At 44.2% G+C, this 18,500-nt stretch overlaps 1 protein-coding gene across 1 annotated transcript; it reads right to left on the reverse strand.

Annotated features, from left to right (window-relative positions):
- Positions 1–2,196: 2,196 nt before the first annotated feature.
- LOC144827148 (uncharacterized) lies at positions 2,197–4,638 on the reverse strand. Its single transcript, XM_078685568.1, has one exon. It carries the CDS (start codon positions 4,636–4,638, stop codon positions 2,197–2,199), a length of 2,442 nt encoding a protein of 813 aa, XP_078541694.1.
- Between the last annotated feature and the right edge of the window lie 13,862 nt (positions 4,639–18,500).

Below are 18,500 nucleotides of genomic sequence, written 5' to 3' on the forward strand. Positions count from 1 at the left end.
CATGCTGAATCTTAGCTCCATGCGAAGTCAGGAACCCACGTTCTTTCCACAATCGTCCAAAACTGTGAGCCACACCAAATGCATACTGGCTGTCGGTATAGATGGTCACTTTCATTCCTTTCGACAACACACATACTCTTGTAAGTGCAATCAACTCTGCTGCTTGAGCTGAATTATGTGGGATACGTGCAGCTTCAACAATCGTATGCAAAGTCGTGACAGCATATGCTGCAGTCGTATCACCATTCGGAAGCTTGAAGCATGAACCATCCACCCATAAGGTACCATCACACTTTGCAAGGGGAGTATCCTGGAGGTCTATTCTCCCTTTCGTTTCTTCTTCTGTTCTAAGAAAACAATCATGCTGTTCAGAAGTATCTAACTCTGTTACAATTGGCAACAACGTAGCTGGATTCAGTGTGTTGCATCTTTTTATATGCACATGGCTCGCTAACAATGTCAACTCGTAACCTGACAATCGAGCACAAGTTAAGTGCTGTGTCTTGGTTCTGTTTAACAACGTGTCCACTGCATGAGGAACCATCACAATCAATGTATTATTCATCACTAAACCAGCAGACTGCCGAATAGAAACAGTTGCTGCCGCTGTGGCTCTCAAGCAACTCGGCAATGCTTTAGCTACCGGGTCCAAAGTCGACGAAAAATACACGCATGGACGCTGCTTGTCTCCGAACAACTGTGTCAACACTGACAATGCACAACCTTCTTTCTCGTGGACATACAATGTAAAGGGCTTTTTGTAGTCGGGGGTACCCAACACAGGGGCCGAACATAATGCATCACGCAATTCGGAAAAACTTTTCTGACACTCTTCAGACCATGGGAAGGGATTCGGTGTATCGTTACAAGTTAATGCCACCAAAGGTTTGGCCAGCAAGGAAAAATTTGGTATCCACTGTCTACAGTACGATGTAATACCCAAGAAAGCACGCACTTCTCTCTGTGTTCTTGGCACACTCAATTTTGCTATTGCCTGAATTCTTTCTGGGGTCAGTTTCCTTCCCTCCTTCGATAAGAGATGACCTAAGTAGATCACTTCTTGTCGACAATATTGCAATTTTGAGAGAGACACTTTGTGATTCAAATCACACAAATGACGCAACAATGACAACGTGGCTTCTTTACAGATTTCCTCAGTATCTGCAGCGACAAACAAATCATCAACATACTGAATGAGGGTAGCGCCATCAGGTAAAACAATCGTATCAAGCTGTGTTTTTAAAGCTTGACTATATATTGATGGACTTTCACAGTAGCCCTGGGGAGCGCGTTTAAAGCGGAAGCTTCGACCTCCTAAACTGAAGCCAAAAATATCCCTACTCTCCTCAGCAATCGGAATGCTGAAGAAAGCATTCTTCAAGTCAATCACCGAGAACCAAGTCGCGGAAGCTGGAATCATAGTCAATAGGGCAGTTATATCAGGAACAACTGGAAATTGTGGCACAACTATTTTATTGACCTCTCTAAGATCAATCACGAATATGTAAACAGGTGGCTGGGAAGGGTCAGTTTGCTTCAAAACAGGCAGAACAGGACTATTGCAAACGTTGCCTCTTGTCTCTTCAATCACATCTTTTTCAATAAGATCATAAATGATCGCTAGTAAAGCTTTTTCACCTTCACTAGAAATTTTATATTGGGGAATGCGTGGCATTTTAACATTGGCTTTCAATGTTACAACACATGGCGGTATTTCCAAAAGACCTACATCATTAGGACCAGTAGCCCAAAGAATTTTAGGAAGAAACGACAATTCTGTCAGAAGTTTATCCCTTGACAAATACATTGGAGAAACCACTTTCTTATCCAGTGTAAGTTGTACTCCAGAAGGAGAACAGTACAAAGTCGCAAACAATCTTTTTAACAGATCCAATCCTAACAAGTTTTCACCACAACCTGTCGTTAAAATAAGGGGTGCTTTGAATTCACAAGGTCCAACAGAAAGGGACAAAGGGTTAGAAATCGGGTTTCTAACTGGGGCGCCAGAAAAACCTACTGATACATTGTTTCGCCAGACAAAGGTGCGCCAGGGAGTTTGGAGTGCATAATAGAACTCTTTGTAGCACCAGTATCCAACAGAAAAGGTTCTGACACACCTGATGTAATCACCTCAACGTAAGGTCCACTCTGATCTACTGGAACTGAAACAACTCCCTCTCTTTGTCTACGGCTGTCCTAGCAATCATTACCTTCCATATGCTCATCTTCTGCATAGTAGTCATCAGCATAGTACTGAGCTGTCCTACCAGACGCGTTATTCTGCTGATCAAAACTATTCATTGAATTTTGAGGCGGAAAGGGACGTGCGTTCTGGGGGAAATTTCTACGTCCTCTACCTCTAGGAGCTTGTTGAACACCTCGACCTCTTGATCTAGGAACACCATTTCCACGCTGTAACAAAATAGGGCAACTATACTTAAAATGACCCTCTTCCTTACAATATGAACACTGATTGGGACCTACAGGGACACGTGGTTGAGTATACTCGACTCTTTGCGAGTTCCTCTGAAACTGTTGAGGTTGTTGATAGTTATTCTGATAGTTACTCTGAGCACCACTATTTTGACCACCATGTGGCGGATACGCTTGCTGTAACAGAACCTTCGTTTTTAACTCCTTAGTTTTCTTCTCTGCTCTATCTTTCTCATCTTTATCTCGATTTTCGTAGTATTGTGCAGTAGCCAATATTTGTGCTGAAGAGGAAACTGCCCAAGAACTCTCTGAATCCTTTAACTTCTTACACAACTCGGGAAGCAAATTGTGCACGAACTTATCGACAAACAACCGTTGGCCACCTTCTGTACTCATATCTTGACCACTGTGGTCGACAAACGTTTCCTCAAACCTGGTGAAGAAATCTGACACCGTTTCATCTTTCTTCTGCTTACAGGCAGACAATTTATCCCAATTCACACGCATGGCGGGCATTAAAGTTTTCATATAATTAATGATCTTATCAGGGAGTTCTGCTACTAAAGGCTCTGGTTTAGCACCACCAACTTGTCGGTCATTTGCAGCACTGATATTAGCCCATGAGTCACCTAACTCCTGATCATGATCTGCATGGCAAATCTTTCCCCATAAAGGCTGTGGAACAACATTCCCAAACAACATGTCTATGTCGGCTAAATTCATAATGCAAGAGCCTGCAGTCTGTGACAGTTCCTTGTAATACCCTGCAGGATTTTTATGGGGATCAGGCAATGTCTGCTTAAGGGCCAATACTTCAGCTCGCTTCCAAGGGACATGTACCCACACACGCTGAAAGTGTGGTGGAATGATTGGATTAGCATTCGCGTCCCCATCTCTCCAAACGGGGGGAACTTCTCTCATGGGATACTGTCTCGCCTTCTTTTTAACAGAGGAATCAGACTCAAACAATGACCGAGAAACACCTTCAGTTCTTAAGGACAACAATGTCGCAACTGCTTTCTTAACATCTGAACCCACAATTGCGCCTTTCCCAAACTCGAACCGTACACGACACAACTCAGGCGGATTGGGCTCCAAATCATTTTCCTCTAAATCCTCACAAAGGAAGGTACACATTTTCTCAAAAAAGTACCTCTGCTTCGATGCTTCCCACTGATAGAAGACATCCATAACAGATTCTAGCTCATATGTTATCGGATCGGTAACCCATTTATGTGCCAAATAATTCAACGTTTCCTTCTCCCTAGAATCAGGCAGTTGGCTACGTAACTGCTTACGCTCAGAGACAGGGGTTACACTTGTTGCACCAAAGAGAGGATATAGAAGGCTAGCAACAGTGCTAGTCATTCTCTGGCGAACAGAGGGAGAAGTCGATGAAAGGATGGGTGGAAAAGCAGAGTGAGACAAGGCAGACGCAGAGGCAGTGTCAGGAGGAGTACCAGGAGTGGTAGTCGATATAGTGGTCAAAGTTGTAGGAAGTAAAGGAAGAGCAGATGTCAAAGCTGGTGGCCCCTGAGGAGGCAGCACCGGAGGAATAGGGGCCAACTGAAGAACAGCTGGTGGTTGTGGAGGAGCAGGAGGCAATACAACCAAAGGTTGCGCAACTAAAGGTTGCGGAGGTGCCGTAGCATTCTGAGCATAAGGGGGTGGCGAACTTAGCAAATGCGACATTAGGGGGTCTTTTTCAAGGTCTTTTGCTGCATCTTGCTGAAGAGGCGGCAAAACTGGATAACATTTATCGATTACCATTTTACGTTGCCTGTGCAACTGCTCACTCATCTGTTCTTCTTCGTTATCTTTGAACTGCATAGCAGCTTGCATTATCGAGATACCCCTTTCTCTCTTATTTTTCTTCGCTAATTTAATTTCCTTCTGTTTGGCTTCCTTACGCCATAGGCGGAAAGTGTCAAACATCGCCGGACGGGCTTTCTTCTTGAAAAGTTTAACTTCAAGGTTATCTAAGATTTCCGTGTCAAAGCTACCATATTGGGGCCATTTTAAAACACCATCCTTTCTGGTGTATCGGATCCACACTTCATTATATGTGATGGGGCCTACTCCATGTTTCACATACAATTCATAAGTTGGAGTTCCAATCGGAGGAACCGGACACGAGTCCTCCAATCGGGAATCCCTATTACTACCACAGCAAAACAAGTTTCCAAGTCTGCTAAGACCAGGCATCTTCGCTCTCTAGTCTAGCTTCAAACGTCAAAGGATTATCGATTACGATATTCTCGTGAATACACGAGTCCTTCGGCTTTGGTACTTGCAAGTTCCAAATCAAAGATCCCAAGGGGATACCCAAACTAAGAACCAAACTAAGGACTGGGAGATGCTCCACTTATACTTAACTGAGGTATCGATGACATCACCAGAAGACTCGTCTATCGTTTCGCTCTACCAAACATCAAGGGTCCAAATCAGGGCGATAGCCAAGCAGCAGTCCTTAGCCGTCGGGAAGCGGGGAACCTCGCAGCAAAGACTTTCGGACCACGTTGACATGCAGGGGTCGATGAGGTGGCGGCCTTCCTCCAGAATTTTCACACGAAGCTCCTCACGAACCTCTGGCTTGGACCGGTACCATTGGTATCGCCCCACGTTGGGCGCCAGCTGAGGTACTGGGTTTTTCGGAACCCAGTGGTGTCAGGGTACACCCTAAGACCTCGAGTACTTTCCTGATTCAGACACAGAAACTCAGAGTCTTCTAGATGAAGTCAAAGATCGAATTTATTGGCTGCAACCAAGTAACAGGCGTCCTAGAAGTACAACGTATGTATATTCTCAGGAGACTGCTCAATCTTACAAAGCCAGTCTTCTCTATTTATACAAAATATTATGCTTCAGGCAAACATTCTTAAATTACCATAGACTATTCACATATTTTCACTACAAAGAAAAAGCAGAGTCATGATGACAAACCCACATTTCAGTTCGTCCAGCCCACAACAAATTACCCGGCAAGGCCCAACATTTTCATCAGATATCGGTGGACCCCCAATAAAAACGGGCACCTCCTCCTCGTAAAGCGAGTCATAGAGAAAGAAACAGGGACAGGTGTGAGCAAGATTAGGCAGGGTGTGTGTGTGTGATGAAAAGGTTTATGGTAGGCTGTGCCTTGATGCTATCTCGCTCGGCCACTGGGAAAGGAACTGGCCGGGCAGGTTCGGCCTGGGGCGATGGTTCTAGCTTGCCCAGGTCGCAGAGTAGTCAACCAAGGTGTACGTGTCCTTTGGAATCATGTTTGGCTTTAATCATTGGCCTATGTGAGGGCAACTCACAAAATGGCTGCCGTACACAAAATGGAAGCCAAGGGTTCAGAACGAAAAGTACGATTTCGAGGTGAAATCGTCACTCGAATATGACGAAAATGCTTGTACATAGTGTACTAGCCATTCTCGGTCTTTTGATACCAAAATCGTCATACTACGACAACGTTTATTACACAAGTCCATAATTTTCAGAACCACAAACTAATCACACCTATAACCTTCATCAGTGAGTTGTCACCCAACATCTTGGGACTACTAAAGTGAGCAAACATTTTTTCATGGGACAACCATTAGACATGCAGTCATAACATTAAAATTGTATATAAAGTTGCAGTTGGCAAAACAATATACAACCCCTCCTTAAGAGAAGATTCTCACTTTGCACATCCTCTGCCCAAAAAGTGTTTCAAAGGGTGTAATCAACACCAATCATCTTGCCTACACCAATAAAATGTGAGATTCAATGTAAAAACAATACACGTTTGCAGGTTTTAGCAGGGTGTTATAAAAATCCACCCTTAAATGCCTATCGATTTAAACATATGCTTTTCACAATAAGTATGTTAGTCAACTATAAAAAGATGAGGGTTATAGCCTTGATTGCTTTCATGCCATGATAATACAGTCTGGCTGTATTAATCATAAACATTCCCACACGAACTATTTGTTAGTGGACAAATATAACTTCTGCCAAATCAAATGCTGCACTCAAGTAAATCAAAACGTGAGTGGAGCCAAATCACCTCCCTCAGTAATGCTTCGTAAAGATTTATTAAAAATAGGTATGACCTTTTCATCGATATAATTGTTCAAGGAAGCACTTTCTTTTGGTATTAATTTATTTTACATGTGCATAAATTCTATAATTTATGTAAGGATAATATGTAACCTGATACAAACTTTACTGGTGATTTTTGCATGCAATGGCACTATATATATATATATCTGTAGTGTAGAGGAGACTCATACCTGCTGGCACTGCTGCCAAACAACACATTTTTTCATTAGTGTATTAAATCCAGGAACACAGGATTCTGTTTCTGAAGATACAGGCAGAAAATGAAAGCTGATCTGTAGCCCAAACCTAAGCTGCCAGTAAAATCCTTGCATTAAATTACTTAAAGAGTGCTGTCATTACCTTTTTTTCTGGTGTCTGCAACATGTCTACCTTGACATGGACATTTCCTTTGCACTGTTGGTGTCCAGAAGTCAATAGTTACTTCAGTGGTGAAACTGTGGATTGCTTTCAATGGAATCTATTTTTGTTTTCATTTCATGAGCCACTTCCTTTTTGGCTGGCATGTCTAGTCATTCGTCAGCACACAGCGTGTGGATATTATTTTCCAGTAATAAGCTATCTATGCAGCTATGCCAGAGCGTAGCTGACAAGATGGCTGCCTTTTAAGTGAGCTTTCGCTCTACTGCTATAAATTCTAAATAATCCAGTTTCAGAGCTTTCAAAAAGAAAAGCCTTACATATCATGTGCACCTTGTACCCTGCAGACTATGTCGATATCTGATTTGTTTACCTGACTACAGGCAGGCCCTGGCTTCCGTGGGGATCGTGGCCTGTGTGCGGCAGAGGAGGGAGGAAGACAGGGTTTCAGTCTGTTTGCCTTGCTGTGCTCTGGATGTGTGGTGCTGGCTCCTCCCATTACCTCTTCCTGAGATCCATAAGGCCTTGTTGAAAAGTATGTTTTAACCTAATAATCAGTGTTCATGGTGAGATAGCACAAAGTGTGTCATGGCAGGAGACCTGCTGCAATGGTATTTCTTCCAACCTTATCGCTGTCATGGTGTTCTAGCAGGAAATCAGAGAGGCTGCTGACAATCTGATGACTTATTTGTAAGTCTAGACAGTCTTGTGATTCTAGTCCCAATGAGTTTCTCATGCCCTGGATGTACTGTAGCCCTGCGTTCAAGAGTGATTTTTGTTTTGCTGGATATTGCTTCAGTGCTTGTAACCCAGTGTTGCATTGCTGTTTCCAGCCTTGAACAACTCACAGTCACTTGCTTTGGTGGGTGGAGGTAGTTAAGCACAACTACTTGTTTCACACATTGTTAGCTGGTGAGGACTGAAAGGGCAGCCCTGAAGGTTGTCTTACTGGCACAAAAGTTTAAAAAGTCACAGCGTAATCTAAAAATATGTTGCAGCCACACCAATGAGTTTTAATGTGAGGTGTGAGGAGTATGAACAGGAACTGAATCAAGAATGAAGACTATTAAGTGTGCGTCGGGTGGAATAACAACAACTCTGACGACTGAATAATGAAACCCATTCTCATAGAGTTCTTTCCGTATTACCATAAGGGCACACCTTCCCTGTTTGCGCCACAATGCACCTTAAAACAGCTGCGTGGGTGCGAACAAGGAAAGTGTGCCCTAATATGGTGCATGAGCAGGCCTCAGGGCAGCCGCGAATTGGAGCTGCTCTGAGGCAGAACATTCAAGTGAAATAAGGAGTGGCTTTTTCAAAGCTGATCGTGATTCACAGTGCAGGCAGCATGCCACCTGTACTTTCAAGAGATGAGAGAGAACCCCTTGCAGGTGGTTACAGTGAGTGACTGCACACACCTGCAAGAGGATGTCTGGGGGGCCCATAGGACCCTCTACTGCCCCCAGATGACTACATTTAGGAGGAGCATTGAAAGTGCACTACTTTTTCGTGGCGCATTTTCAGTGCCCCTCCTAAAAGCATGCTTGCCTCTTTGCCCATGTTGGTAATGTGGCATGGGCACTGAAGTAAAGTGATTCTATGATTTGCTTGGAGCCACAACCCCGTGCGACTGAAAAAACGCCCTCTAAAAACAGCGCTGATAGTACTGTCACCGCATCAGCGGCTCCTTCTGTAATACCATTTAGCCCCAGGGTTTCACAAAGTGGGCCTACACGCCCATTGCTCCCAGGATACAATGTATACCATGGCAGCTAGTGCCACTGGTAAGGGTGTAGGCCCAAAGTACTAAGGTTCACACCCCGCCAAGCATGTCTGATTGTTTGACCCCTAATGAATGAATAAGGAAGTGCCTAATGTTTGCAAACCTACTAGAAATTTGAATTAGCGTATGAGGACTCAAAGGTGAGGATTTTAGTACTGGTGTGCAGGAGGCAAAGAGGAGTTTCACAAATTCCCAACACACCTAGGTTGTAAGTGAGATACGTACCCCATGATGTACCCTGCAGTTCTAATAGCGATTTTTTATGAAAATATGTTCTTCTTTGCTAGCGTGAATGGGATATGAATCTTTCTTAGTTACTTGGGGTCCGGTTTATATCTTGACAGTCCGGCTGTCCGTCCTCCATGATGGAGGTTTCAATCCATCCTCCAAACCTGCTGGGATCATCCCATCTAATTTATATGTTAGACGTGAGAACCACTGTCAGCCTTGAAGAGGCTTTCCCGCCTGACGCACAATTGTCTGCCATTGGGCAATCCGTACTGGTGTTGGAGTGACAGTATACTGCTCCCCAAATTTATATATATCCATCAGAATTGCGGCCTCTGGTCACATATTAAGTCCTTTTAAGTCAATCTTAAGTGCGGTTTACAATTACTTTGTGTTAGCTGTCAATTGACTACATCCCTCATAATTCAACATTATGGAAAACCATGATGTATGTCATATTACACTTTCATTACACTTTTAGTTGGACTTATAGCACATGTAGACAAGTGTAATAGTGATCCGCAAGTCTATTTACCAACTTTGCAAAGTCTTGATACAGGATACTGTGTTATTGTTGCCTGTTCTTTTTCACTTCTCATTGTAAATAATATTACTCTGTGCTCCATGGGGTCTATAAGTTCATAAACCTGCTGCTGAATTCTTATTTTGTCGTACCATTTTCAAGTAATTAATGACATACACATACAAAATCTATATCTATTTATTTATTTGAATTTGTATTGCGCATAGCTCCCCCAGCAAAGGGGCGTCCCAGCACCACCAAAGACCATAGATGTGAGCCAAGGGGAGAAAATGAAAAGTTAGACAGGGAAAAGCTAGGTCTTTATGGCTTTACGGAAAGCAAGGTGGTTCTGGATCGCACTGCTGGAGGCAGGGAGGGAATTCCAGAGTTTCGCAGCAAGACTGAGAAAAGAACAGCCACCAGCTCTAGCTTTCGGAACTCGAGGAATGCTGACCAACGCTTGGTCAGAAGATCTTAGGGAGCGCCGCAGCATGTAAAACTCTAACAAATTAACCAGCCCTAAAGGTGCCTGTAGGGTCAGGATCCTGTGTGACACACAAAGAGACTTGAACTGAATACGCTTTTCAACAGGCAACTAATAAAGTTTAGGAAGCATGTGAGAAACCGAGCAAGATTTTGGAAGTGCCACCAAAATGCGAGCCGCAGCATTCTGTACTCTCTGAAGACGCCTTATACTGGACTTGTTGGCACCCAGATAGAAGGCATTGCCATAGTCCAGTCTAGATAGATTTGTCACCTGGACAATGGTTGACGCACTTAGGGAGGAAAAAAGCCCATCAGCGGTTTTAAACCTCACAGAAGTCCAAAACAAACCCCTGCCACTGCTTTCGATTGAATGTCGAAAGTCAGGTCGTTGTCGAACCACACGGCCAGGTTCTTGACAGCCTCCTTAGTCGATGGATTTAGGCCCAGATCTCTGTACTGGGGTGAATGTATGACATTGTTCTGCATTCTGTCCATCAATTGTTGTTTTTGCATTTATCACCCCGAGTGGGATGGGTATGCTCAGATGTGAGTCCCATGCTCTCCACACCACTGGAGTCAAGCTATCCAGGCTGATGAAGGCTGATAGCCAGAAACGGGTCCTTGGATGCTTGATTCCGGTCCAGGAAAGACATGGCTTGGCAGTTCGGGCTGGACTGTTCCCATGAGGCACAGGGTCAAGGCTGATTTGCATATAGCCATGTCTTACCTGGGGTGGTGTGGAGTGCAAAAAAACGATGGATTTAGGCCCAGATCTCTGTGCTGGGGTGAATGTATGACATTGTTCTGCATTCTGTCCATCAATCGTTGTTCTTCCTTAGTCAAAGGGGCAGGTTTGAGACTATCCGGCCAGCACTGCTCAGACCACAACTCCCGGTCCTTCCCGAACAATAAGACCTCAGACTTACTGGCGTTCAACTGCAAACAGTTTGCCGCCATCCAGTCCGCAACCACTAAAAGGTCCTCTTTGAACTTGTTCAGATTGGCGCTGCATTTCTTAGAGAAGGCGATCACCAATTGGGTGTCGTTAGCATACAACACTAATGACAACCCCCTACCTTTGGCAACCGACGCCAGGGGTCGGACATAGATGTTGAACAGTAGGGGGCTCAAAATTGAGCCCTGCGGCACCCCCTGATGCAAAGAAAACTCCTTTGAATGAAAAGGTGGTACAGAGACCTGAAAAGACCTCCCCTCCAGAAAGGACCGAAACCAGTCCAAAGTCACATCCCTGATACTGATTTCCTCTAGGCGCTTTAAAAGTATCGCATGAGAGACGGTATCGAACTCGGTGTGTTCTATGCCCATATGTCATTGAGAAAGGATAATGTTGAACAATCTTCAACATGCTAAAGCACAGCAGTGCTTCTTTTGGATAATCACTAACAAGTGTGATATGATATCAATGCTGAGCACCTTATTTGAGGTGAGGTTTGTAATGTGCGTGTTTCTGGACACCATCTTAGTCAGACTAATGCAGTCTATTTTGAAGGTTAGCATTAATATGTTTTTAAGTTTCCCTTAGGAACACAGAAAGGAACATTTTAATAACACTAAGAATAAGAGTTCCTGTTTTAGAATAAGGATGTTAAATGAAAAAGTTGATATATTAATGTTAGTTACAAATGTATACACAGATGTGCTACTGATCATTTTTCTCATTTACATTGTAAGAACGTCAGCCAGAGCTGAAGTCTGGGAAACTTCACCAAATACCACAGCCACCAGTCCTATTCCTGTAGAAGCCTTCAGTTGCAGATACAACACCGGCTGGTTCAAAGCTTGATGAGACGCATCCTGGTCCCTCATGGGTGTCTCATAAGGCTGCTAAAGTGAGCCTCGCACAGCCTAACCTTCCTACAACCTGCAATGTATGCCAATCAGGTGTAAGCCTGTCCCTCCTCCAGAGCCAATAATGGTCACAGCACCCTGTGGCCCTGTGGTCACCCCCAAACATTTTGCATTCACCCCTCCTGTTTTGCTGAATTTGTTTATGTTGGCCTTAGACTCTGCACACTTTACCAGTGCTAACCAGTGCTAAAGGGCTTGTGCTCGCTCCCTAAAAAGTGCTTGTGCTCACTCACATACCTAAAACATGGCAAAATTGGCATACACCTGATTGGCATATTTAATTTACTTATTAGTCCCTAGCAAAGTGGTAAATCATATACACAGGGCCTGTAAATTGAATGCTACCAGTGTATCTGCAACACATATTGTGCCACTGACTTGAATAGCTCCTTAAAACTTGTCCCAAGTCTGCCATTGCAGTTCAAATGCAGTTTTAAACTGCCAATTCGACTTGGCAATATCAGCACCTTGTCAAGCCTTAGACTCTCCTTTGATTGCATATGTCACCCCTAAGGTAGGCCCTAGAAAGCCCATAGGGCAGGGTGCATTGTAATTAAAAGATTGGACATGTGCTTTTAAGTTTTACATGTACTGGTAGTGAACGAGGCCTAAATTTGTTTTTCACTACTGTGATGCCTACCTCTCCCATTGGATAACATTGGGTTGCCTTATTGAAGTTGAAGTTGAAAATATTTGTAAAGCGCGCTTATACCGAGCGGTTTCATGGCGCTAAGAAATGATTGCACAGAAGGGAAGGTAGAGAGTTACTGTCCAGAAAAAGCTAGAGAGAAGAGGTGGGTTTTCAGAGCTCTACGAAAGTCCATGTAGGTGGGAGTGGACCTGATTGAAAAAGGAAGAGCATTCCAGAAACAGGGGGCAAGGATGGAGAAACTCGCGACTCCCAGTTTCTTCCTCCGATAGCGGGGCACTTCCAATAAAATCTGAGTGGACGAACGGAGGGTTCTGCTGGGAGCATAGGCCCGGATCTTTGAGTTGACAAAGGCGGGGGCGGTGCCCGCCAGCGCCATAAAGGTCAGGCAGCCCAGTTTAAAAAGGGAGCGATGAGAACTAGTCAGCCAGTAAAGAGATTTAAGCAGAGGGGTGACCCGTGGGATTTAGGGCGCCTATGAATGAGGCGGGCAGTTAGATTTTGAATGAGTTGAAGTCTCCTAAGCTCGTCGGCAGGGATGCCTACGTAGAGGCCATTCCCATAATCGAGGCAGGAGATGATCAAGGCCATCACAATGAGCTAAAGAGCCTCTAGAGAGAAGAAGCGGGAAATTTTGCGGATAATCCGGAGTGACAGGAAACATGTTGAAACAACGGCACTGATCTGGGGGCGCATCGTCAGGCCATGGCAGATTTTGATGCCCAGGGTTTTAGCTGAGGAGGAGGGTAAGGGAGGGGCGCAAAGGGCAGGGGGCCAAAAAGCAGGGGTCCAAGGGCTGGGAGAACCACCGATAAGGACCAGCTCCGTCTTATCGGGATTGAGCTTTAGGTGATTCTGGTTCATCCAGTCGTATACGAATAGTAGGGATGTGTGAAGCTTGGAGATGGAATCCGGAGAAGTGGAAAGGTCAAAGATGAGCTGGAGGTCGTTAGCATAATTAAATACTGAGACCTCCATCTGCTGGAGAGCAGCTATGAGAGGGTGAATATAGAGATTAATAAGGAGCGGGGATAACGAGGAGCCCTGGGGGACCCCACAGGTGACAGGGCAGGCGGGGGCATAGAAGCCGTCCAAGTGGACTGCTTGGGTCCTATCCCGTAGGAATGAGGCAAGCCAGGCCAGGGCCGTGCCTTGAATGCCGGCGCCCCCGACACGGTCGAGAAGGATGGAGTGGTCGACCTTGTCGAATGCGGCGGACAAGTCAAGGAGGACCAGTGCCTGGGGGGTGTTGGAGTCCGCGCTTCTCTTAAGCTCATACATGACGGCAAGAACAACAGATTCTGTCGAATGAGCCGGACGCAAACCTGCCTGATTGGAGGCCAGGAGATGGTGTTCCTCGATGAAAGCGGAGAGGCAGAGGGTGATATGACTCTCCAGAATCTTGCCCAGGAATGGGAGCAAGGATATGGGTCGGAAGTTGGAAAGGATGCAAGGGTCAGCTCCAGATTTTTTTAGGATGGGGATAACTGCTGCTGATTTTAAGGCAAGAGGGACAACGCCCTGGGTGATGGAAGCATTAAGGAGAGTTAGAGGGGGCTCAGAGCAGCTGGAAAAAACCTCCCTCAGTATGCGTGCCGGGCAGCAGTCAGACGGGGACCCTGATTTTAATTTCTTCAGTAGTTTGAGGAAAATATCCTTAGTAATTGTAGGGAAATGATCCAGGGAGGCAGATGGCAAAAGAAAGAGGAGGCAGGGAAAAGGACAGGGAAGGTGGGGGAATGTTGAGTTTAATGGTCGCTACCTTCTCAATAAAATAACTGTTAAGGGAATTACAAAGGGCAAGGGAAGGGACAGGTTTAGGAGAGACCCTGTCAGTAGCTGCTAAATCATTGGCGATGGAGAAAATCTTCTTGGGCCTGTTGGATGCATTAAGAATTTTAGAGGAGAAGTATTCGGTTTTAGCTAAAAGGATAGCTTTCTTGTATTTACGAAGAAGAACCGAGTATTGGGATTTGAGGGAGGGGCAGTAACTGCGCCTCCAGTGGCGTTCAGCCTGTCTGAGTGATAATTTAAGGGTTTTGAGCTCATTGATAAACCATCTATTGGTGTTATGGGGCAACAAGTCCTAACTAGCTTTTGTGGGGCTATTAGGTCGCAGGAGGCAGAGAGCCAGTGAAGAACCGAGGCCACCTGAGAGTTAGGGATAGCATCGGTCAGGTTGGGGAGTGAGGCCTCAAGGGAGGAGCAGAGAGCAGCCATGTCCACCCGGTTCCAGGTATATGGATGGCCCCTAGGTTGAGGGAAAAGGAAATCAGGTAGTGGTCAGACCAGATACAGGGGGCAATAGTAGGAGAGGAAAGGGACAGGTTTGCTAACCAGATCTGATATAATGTGCGACCAAGAATATAAGTGGGAAGGTGGATATGGGGGACAAGGTTAAGACAATGAAGGGATTCGGTGAAGTCTTTAGAAGGGAGGTCCTCCTGAGTAGTTAAAATCACCTAGGATCAACACAGAGGAGTTGTTGACCACCAAGGTGGCCAGCAAGTCCTGGACCGCAGGAATAAAATGAGACATGGTCTGGGGTGGGCGGTAGAACAAGGCGCAAGTGAGAGGAACCGCGAGGTTAAGAGAGCGGACGACTAGATAGTCGACGGCGGGGATAGCTGGATATGAAAGCAGCTGAAACTGGAGATTGGATCTAACTATCAAGGCCACACTGCCTCCCACCTTCCCGTCCGGGTGGTCAGAGCGAAGGGCATAATAAGAATCAGGGAGGGCCGCCAGGATATCAGGCAGTGACTCCGACGAGAACCAAGTTTCCGTAAGGAAAAGGAGGTCGGGTTTGGTGGAATCCAGGAGGTTGAACAGCTCTAATTGGTGCTTAACCGCTGAGCGAGTATTGAGAAGATAGGCCGTGGCCACGGCCGGGGGGCCAAAAGGGGACTGCACACAGGGCTCTGAGTGTCCTGAGGGAGACAGGGAGATGTGATTAGGGATCAACAAGGGCGGGAGAGTAGGGAGTGAAATTCCAAGCTTGTCAATTCGGGCTTGGGTAGATACACAAATGGGTGCATCACGCTGGCAGGCTTGCAGTTGGTCGGGGGAGTAGACCAAGCGGCCGGCATAGTGACTGGCCCCGGGTCCCGACCGGTCACGGACGGGCGCAGACGGGCTTGCCTTTGGCGCGCCCGCTGCGCGCATCCGCTGCGCGGCCGGGAAGAGAGACACATTTAAATACAAAAAAGGAGGTGGGAGCGGCATACAACTGCACCGCCGACCTAGGCTTCCCCCAAGATGGCGAGAGAGATGCCCGTTCCCCTGCTACAGCGCCTTATCGGCTGAGGGGGTGGAGCGGGGAAGTGAGGAGGGGGGAGGGAGAAGGGGAAGTTCACAGAGGGAAATGCGGCGCAGTTTAAAAACAGCAAACAATTTAAAAATGAGGACAGTCTAATACTCCCGGCTTCTGCCTCAGGAGTTACCGTGCTGTGGGTCAGTTCTAGTACTTTTAATGAGTGCTAACTTTTAATTGAGAAGATGTACTCATTTTGTGTTTTTATCTAAGAAATTGTAAAGAAAATGTGCTTTAATGGTAAGTCAGATTTTAAGTTAAAACTTAGAAAATGCCACTTTTAGAAAGTTTCTGGGTCACATGACTGGGTGTGGTTGGCAGCTGGAATTTGTTTGTTCCCCCAGACTGCCACAGAGGGGTAGAGTGGGACACAACCCCACTTGCAACTAAATTGGCAGTGCTCTGTCATCACAGAATGGATTTGTCACCCTTGCATTGTTCATGCAGCCAGCTTGAAGCCAGGGCAGGGGAAACACTTCAAAGGGAATTATCTAGAAACGTCTCCTGCTACAAATGAGGCGCCAGGTGAAAAGAGAACCTCAGACCCACACTTGAGTTCACTTTCTGTATATGTACCTACAGAAGTACTCTCTGAGGGATGCCTGCTCTGTGGCATGCCATGTACTTCTGAAGACTGCTTTGCTGCACCTGGAATGACTGCTTTGCTGCCTGAAGCCTGCCATGAACTCTCAGAGGCTGCCCTGCTGCTTGAGCCCTGTGTCCTGTTCTACTGCTGAACCGTGGACTGACACCAAGGGCTAATTGGCTGGCCTACTGATCAGAGCCTCAGGGACAGAAAAGGCTGCAACCATCTTGAACCCACGCTTGGACCCAGCCTGAATTAGTCCTAATCCCCCGAGTGGTATCCCTCCAGCCCTGGACCCTTGGTGGTCGTGCTGAAAGTGCTCAGCTAGCCAAAATCCAAAACATAGAACTTTGAGAATGTTTGGCTAAAAAGGGCTCTGAGAACCAAGGATAGAGCTGAACCAACCTGGTCATCTATACGCCTGATAGAGTGGAGGATCCGTATATGCATTTTTCTCAATTGTAGGGGTGCATCATAATCATGTAGAGCACACCCGCATGTAATTTTGTTCTGCGTGAACGTGAAGTGCTAGAATTTTGAAATGTATTAACATAACTATGTGACATATTTTTGGTTATTGACAAGCGCCAATTAACATGGGAAATGGATGTAACTAGCAGAACACGTATACATGAAGAACTCGTGATGTGAAACGTGACACTACTCATGCAGTGAATGTTTTTGTTAATACTGATATTTTTTCATAATTAGCAAATGTGCTAGTTGAAATGCAAATCTAATGATACAACTGGTAGTTTTAAATCATGCATTCTTATGTTAACTAAAGCAGTAGGCCTGAAATGCAAGGTTCAGAGACTTAATATCGAGGGACATAATATAGAATGCCCAAAATATTGACTCCAAAATATCGAAGGACAAAATATAGAATCCCTATCTACAAACAGGTAAGTACTAAAATATTGAATGCAAAATATAGATTGTTAAAAATATAGTTAACTTATATATCAAATGTTTTAAATATGTTACAAATATTATAACATTTATTAAATATTAAAAACAATTAAAGAAAACATACTTAAAATAATGTAAACAATCCTAAAATATAAAAATAATAAATGTAATGTAAAAAAAAGTATAGAATTTGTTGAATAGCGAGAGGCTAAAAATGACTATTCCCACTCCAGTCAGTGCAATAGTAGGGAAAGTGTTGAATAGCGTAGGGGTAAAAATTACTATTACCGCTCCAGAGAGTGCAACAATAGGGAAAGCGTTGGATAGCATTGGGGTAGAAATTACTATTCCCACTCCAGTGAGTGCAACAGTAGGGAAAGCGTTGGATGGAGTAGGGGTAAAAATTACTATTCCCACTCCCGTGAGTGCAACAGTAGGGAAAGTGTTGGATAGCAAAGGGGTGAAAATTACTATTCCCACTCCAGACAGTGCAACAGTAGGGAAAGTAATGATTTAATATTAAAATTAAATGAAATTATTATCAATACCAATACAAAATTTATTAAAAATAATTATCAATCAATACAAAATAATTACCAATTAAATACATTAATTAATAATTAATACAAATTAATTACCGTTTAATAATTATCAATTATCAATATATAAATAAAAATAATTTTTAACTTCATTACAATTAAATCACTTCCCACCCTCTCCCCCAATAAACCCACAACTAAATAAATACAATTAACATAATTATCAAATAATCAATTAATACCAATTATTTAACAATTAATACAAATTAATTACCAATGAATAAAAAGTTATCACCAATTAAAAAATTAATTATCAATCAATTAATTATTAATATATATAAATACAAAAAATATTACATTTACTATAATTACATTTCTTCTCACCCTATTCCCCTATAAACCCACAACCCGCTACGGTATTAAATTACGCAAAAATTAAATTACATAACATTAATTATTTAAAAAAATTAAACATACATCACTAAATTAATACATACTTTTAATACATATACTACCATACATAACACTAAAAAAATATAAAGATATTCTGGGCTGTCTATATTTTTGATTCGATATTTTGGCAGTCTATATTTTGGAATCGATATTTAGGGTGTTCACCGAAATGCAAGTCCCTGATAGCTTTCTCTTTAGAATTCTTGTTCTGATCTTCATGTGCACTGTGGAAACTGTTCTTTCTCATGTTTTGTATTGCAGGTAAAGAAGCGTTCTT

This window comes from Lissotriton helveticus, chromosome 4_1, assembly GCF_964261635.1.
Source record: "Lissotriton helveticus chromosome 4_1, aLisHel1.1, whole genome shotgun sequence".
Classification (NCBI taxonomy): domain Eukaryota; kingdom Metazoa; phylum Chordata; class Amphibia; order Caudata; family Salamandridae; genus Lissotriton; species Lissotriton helveticus.

Bases quoted from the DNA above. Each gene is read 5' to 3' on its own strand.
- LOC144827148 (XM_078685568.1), bottom strand. From the start codon at position 4,638: ATGCCTGGTCTTAGCAGACTTGGAAACTTGTTTTGCTGTGGTAGTAAT.